The sequence below is a fragment of the Geospiza fortis genome, unplaced genomic scaffold (genome assembly GCF_000277835.1).
Source record: "Geospiza fortis unplaced genomic scaffold, GeoFor_1.0 scaffold594, whole genome shotgun sequence".
NCBI classification, from domain to species: domain Eukaryota; kingdom Metazoa; phylum Chordata; class Aves; order Passeriformes; family Thraupidae; genus Geospiza; species Geospiza fortis.
The window spans coordinates 116,830-121,661 of record NW_005054703.1 but is presented as its reverse complement, the minus strand read 5'-3'; the positions used below and the strand labels follow the sequence as shown (position 1 = coordinate 121,661).

The following is a 4,832-nucleotide window of genomic DNA, read 5'->3' as shown; positions in this document are numbered from 1 at the left end:
GTCATCCCCTACGTGATCAGCGGCAACTTCAGCGGTGAGTGAGAGCCCAGCGAGGGGTGCCCGGCCCCGCCGTGCCTCAGTTTCCCCGCCGGGCTGACCCCGCCGCCGCCCCTCCGCAGGCAGCCAGCGAGCCATCTTCCGGCAGGCCATGCGCCACTGGGAGAAGCACACGTGTGTCACCTTCCTGGAGCGCAACGACGAGGACAGCTACATCGTGTTCACCTACCGGCCCTGTGGGTGCGTGCAGGGCTGCTCCAGACCCGCTCTGGGGCTCGGTTTTGGGGTGGGATCCGTCTGTTTGGGGTGCAGGAGGTGCCGCAGCCGCCGGGGGATGAGGTCGGTGGCGCGGCACCAGCCCGGGCTTGCAGCGGGGCTGGAGCCAAAGGAAACAGGGGTTTGGACGAGCTCAGCATCTTCACGCGTCAGGGCACGGCCCTGGCCAAGCAGATGGTGGTTAGGAGGAGGATTTCCCCTGGAATGGGAGCCCCTGCGTGGGCGCAAACCCTGAGCCCGGGTCCAGAGCACAGGGACGGAGCAGCTCGGCTGCAGGGCAGGGGCAAGGATGGCACCAGGCGGGCACCCCTGGCATCAGGACCATGGGATGTGGGGCAGGAGCAAGGATGGCACCAGGGAGCTGGGTGGGACCCCTGGGTTGGGATGTGGGGCAGGAGCAAGGATGGCACCAGGGAGCTGGGCGGGCACCCCTGGCAGCAGGACCATGGGATGTGGGGCAGGAGCAAGGATGGCACCAGGGAGCTGGGCGGGCACCCCTGGCAGCAGGACCATGGGATGTGGGGCAGGAGCAAGGATGGCACCAGGGAGCTGGGTGGGCACCCCTGGCAGCAGGACCATGGGATGTGGGGCAGGAGCAAGGATGGCACCGGGCGGGCACCCCTGGCAGCAGGACCACGGGATCTGGGCCTGGTGCAGCTGTGCCATGCCGTGCTGGGCCGTGCCATGCTGTGCTGGGCCATGCCATGCCAGCAGCTGAGCTCTCCCGGTTTCCAGGCCGAGCTGAGGCTCGAGTTGCTCCCATGGGCAGGATGCCTGGAGTTCTGTATCAGGGATGATTCCCACATGCCCAGCGTTTACAAGCCTTTGTTATCATTCTTTCTTTTTCTATTCTTAGCCAGCCTTCTGATGAGAACCTTTTCTTCTATTCTTTTAGTATAGTTTTGATGTAATATATATAATTAAATAATAAGTCAGCCTTCTGAAACATGGAGTCAGATCCTCGTCTCTTCCTTCATCCTCTGACCCCTGTGAACACCGTCACAAATGATAACAAAGCCTTGTGGCTCAGACTCTCTCTGAGAGCCAGCTGACTGTGATTGGCCATTAATTAGAAACAACCAACATGGGCCAATCACAGATGCACCTGTTGCATTCCACAGCAGCAGATAACCATTGTTTGCATTTTGTTCCTGAGGCCTCTCAGCTTCTCGGGAGGAAAAATCCTAAGGAAAGGATTTTCCATAGAAGATGTCTGTGACAGATGTCCACAGCAGAGAGCCAGGAACCAGCTGGTTGCTCCCCTGCAGGTGCTGCTCCTACGTGGGCCGCCGGGGAGGGGGACCCCAGGCCATCTCCATCGGCAAAAACTGTGACAAATTCGGCATCGTGGTGCACGAGCTGGGCCACGTCATCGGCTTCTGGCACGAGCACACGCGCCCTGACAGGGATGACCACGTCTCCATCATCAGGGAGAATATCCAGCCAGGTGGGGATGAGATTCCCTCCTCCTCCTCCTCCTCCTCCTCCTCCTCCTCATCCCTGCTCCGGGGTGCTGCCGAAGTCGGGGTTCCCCTGGCAGTGCCCCCATCCTGTGCTCCTCAGGGCAGGAATACAACTTCCTCAAGATGGAGCCTGAGGAGGTGGAGTCGCTGGGGGAGACCTATGACTTCGACAGCATCATGCACTACGCCAGGAACACCTTCTCCAGGTACAGCCTGGGTGTCCCCTGCTGTCCCCTCACATCCTGGGCACAATGGCACCGTGTCCCCAACCCCTGAGGGTGGTTAGCAGCTGTGCACAGAGCTAATTCCCTCCAAGAAAGGTTCCCATTGGCGTTCTGGCTGGGATGAAACCCCTCAGGTCCCTTCCCAGAGCAGGGAATTGCTGTCCCCGCTGGGGACACGTCCCCACTGACTCACCGGCCCACAGGCTTTAATTAGCCAGGTTGCTTTAATTAGCCAGGCTGTTTTTAGCATCCTTCCCCGGCAGTGAGGCCGCAGGGCCGGCCATTCCCATCCAGCTCATCCCTTTCCTGCCCCAGGGGCATCTTCCTGGACACCATCCTGCCCAAGTACGACGTGAACGGCGTCCGGCCCGCCATCGGCCAGAGGACACGGCTCAGCAAAGGGGACATTGCCCAGGCCCGCAAGCTCTACCGCTGCCCAGGTGAGTGCCACCCCCCGAGGGCACTGACAGCCCAGGGCAGCACCCCCAGGTTGTATTTCCCTCATCTTTACCCCACATCTTGGCAAAAGCGGCGTCATGCTGGGTGGATTCCCTGTTTGCAGGGGTTTTGGGTTCTCACTGCTGTGGGATTTCCCAAAGAGCACTCAAGGTGCCTCCTCCGTCCACTTTGGGGGGCTGTGAGCAGATCTGCCTGTGTGAGGGTGTCCTCAGCTGCCCTCTCTGCCCATTCCTGCAAGAAAAGAGCCTTGGGTGTGCACAGACAATTTGTGGGTCTTCGCTGATGCCAAATGGAGACTCCAGGAGATGTGGAAATTACACAGCCATGAGTGGAGAAAGGTGACGATTCAGGCAGTGAGGAAGGGATGTGAAAGCCTTGAAAGGTGGATGCTCAACCTGACTTCACCATTGCTCCCATCTGGGACAAGCCATGGTCCCTTTTAATTCCTTTTAATCATAACACTCCCACCCTGAGCATTGACCCAAAAAATCCTCTCCAGAGCATCTTCTTGGAGCAGCCCTCAAAAGAGCATCCTCCAAAATCATCCCCAAAGATAATCTGCCAAAGAAATCCCCCGAAGAGCATCAGCCAAGAAATCCCCTAAAGAACATCCCCCAAAAAACATCCCCCAAAGAAATCCCTTAAAGAACATCCCCCAAAGAAATCCCCTAAAGAACATCCTGCAAAGAGCATCCTCCAAAAGCATCTCCCAAAAAGCATCCCCCAAAGAAATCCCACAAAGAGCATCCTCCAAAAGCGTCCCCAAAAATAATCTCCCAAAGAAATCCCCCAAAGAGCATCAGCCAAGAAAATCCCCTAAGAGCATCTCCCAAAAAACATCCCCCAAAGAAATCCCACAAAGAGCATCTCCCAAAAAGCATCCCCCAAAGAAATCCCACAAAGAGCATCCTCTAAAGAGCATCTCCCAAAAAAATCTCCCAAATAATCCTTCAAAGAGCATCTCCCCCAAGAGCCTCCTGCAAGAGCATCCCCCCAAAAAATCCTACAAAGAGCATCTCCCCTGAGAATTCCTACAAAAGAATCCTTAATGGAAGAGCAACCCTCCTCCAAGAGCATCTCCCAAAAAGCATCCCCCAAAGAAATCCCCTAAAAAGCATCCTCCAAAGAACATCATATAAAGAGAATCTCCCCAAAAAATCTCCCAAAAAATCCTTCAAAGGGCATCTCCCCCCAGAGCCTCCTGCAAGACCATCCCCCAAAAAATCCTACGCAGAGCATCTCCCTGTAAAATTCCTCCAAAAGAATCCTTCAAGGGAAGAGTATCCCCCCCAAGAATCCTTAAATGGAAGAAAAACCCTCCTCCAAGAGCATCTCCCAAAAAACATCCCCCAAAGAAATCCCACAAAGAACATCCTCTAAAGAGCATCCCCCAAAAAGCATCCCCCAAAAGGCATCCCCCAAAGAATTCCCCTAAAAAGCATCTCCCAAAAAACATCCCCCAAAGAATTCCCCCAAAGAGCATCTCCCCAAAAAATCTCCCAAAAAATCCTTCAAAGAACATCTCCCCCCAGAGCCTCCTGCAAGAGCACCCCCCAAAAAATCCCACACAGAGCATCTCCCTGTAGAATTCTTCCAAAAGAATCCTTCAAGGCAAGAGCATCCCCCTGCCCCCAGAGCATCTTCCAAGAGCATCCCCCTGAGAAATCCTCCACAGACCATTCCCCCAAGAGCAGAGCATCTCCTGAGAGCATCCTCTGACCCCACAAACACCCTTGGGGAGCGAAACCTCCTCGGAGCCTCCTCCAAGAGCCTCCTCCACCCCACCCCTGCCCCCAGAGGGGTTTGGGGACATCCTGATCCCATCAGAGCCCACAAATCCCCGCGGGGCTGGAGCAGAGCATCAGCAGAGCTCTGTTGTCACCTCGGAGGGCTCTGGGGCTGTGACCGTGAGCGGTGGCATTGTCCCAGGAGCGGGGAGGAGGTGGCTGGCACGAGTGCCCCGACAGCAGGCACGTGCTCCGGGGCTGTGCTGCCAACATCTGCAAGGAGTTTGGCTCCCGCACGCTCCCGCTTAATTCCAGCGACTAATTAGCAGCCTGGAAGAGAGGGAAGCCTTTGTGAGGGGCCCCACGGCCGTGCCGCCTTCAGGGGAGCAGGAAAAGTGATTAGTTTGGAGCGAGGGAAAGCAAAAAACAACAACAAAAAAAAAAGAATGGAGGAGCCCTCCCGAAAAAAAACCTCTGTGGATCACAAGCGTCCCCTTCTTTTGTTTCCAGCGCAAAGGGAAAAAAAGGCAGCGAGCCCAGGTTTCAAGCGGGCTTTTTTTTTTTTGCAGCGTTTCACCTTCCAGCCGAGCGGGCCGGTGGGGAGGGGGGCGGCGGAGCTCGGTGTGCAGCCTCATGTGGCTTCCAGATGGCAGCGCTGGGCCGGCTCCAGGCGCGGGAGCTGCCCG

General features: G+C 56.5%; 1 protein-coding gene across 1 annotated transcript in view; it reads left to right on the top strand.

The window, feature by feature from the left end:
* Window positions 1-4,832, top strand: part of BMP1 (bone morphogenetic protein 1) — a gene marked incomplete at its 5' end in the record, with an annotated part of 19,790 nt that continues 14,958 nt past the window's right edge. The window contains 5 exons of the mRNA XM_031065209.1: window positions 1-34; window positions 120-237; window positions 1,542-1,720; window positions 1,837-1,942; window positions 2,276-2,400. Coding sequence (XP_030921069.1) covers window positions 1-34; window positions 120-237; window positions 1,542-1,720; window positions 1,837-1,942; window positions 2,276-2,400 — 562 coding nt within the window. The remainder of the gene's footprint in view (window positions 35-119; window positions 238-1,541; window positions 1,721-1,836; window positions 1,943-2,275; window positions 2,401-4,832) is intronic.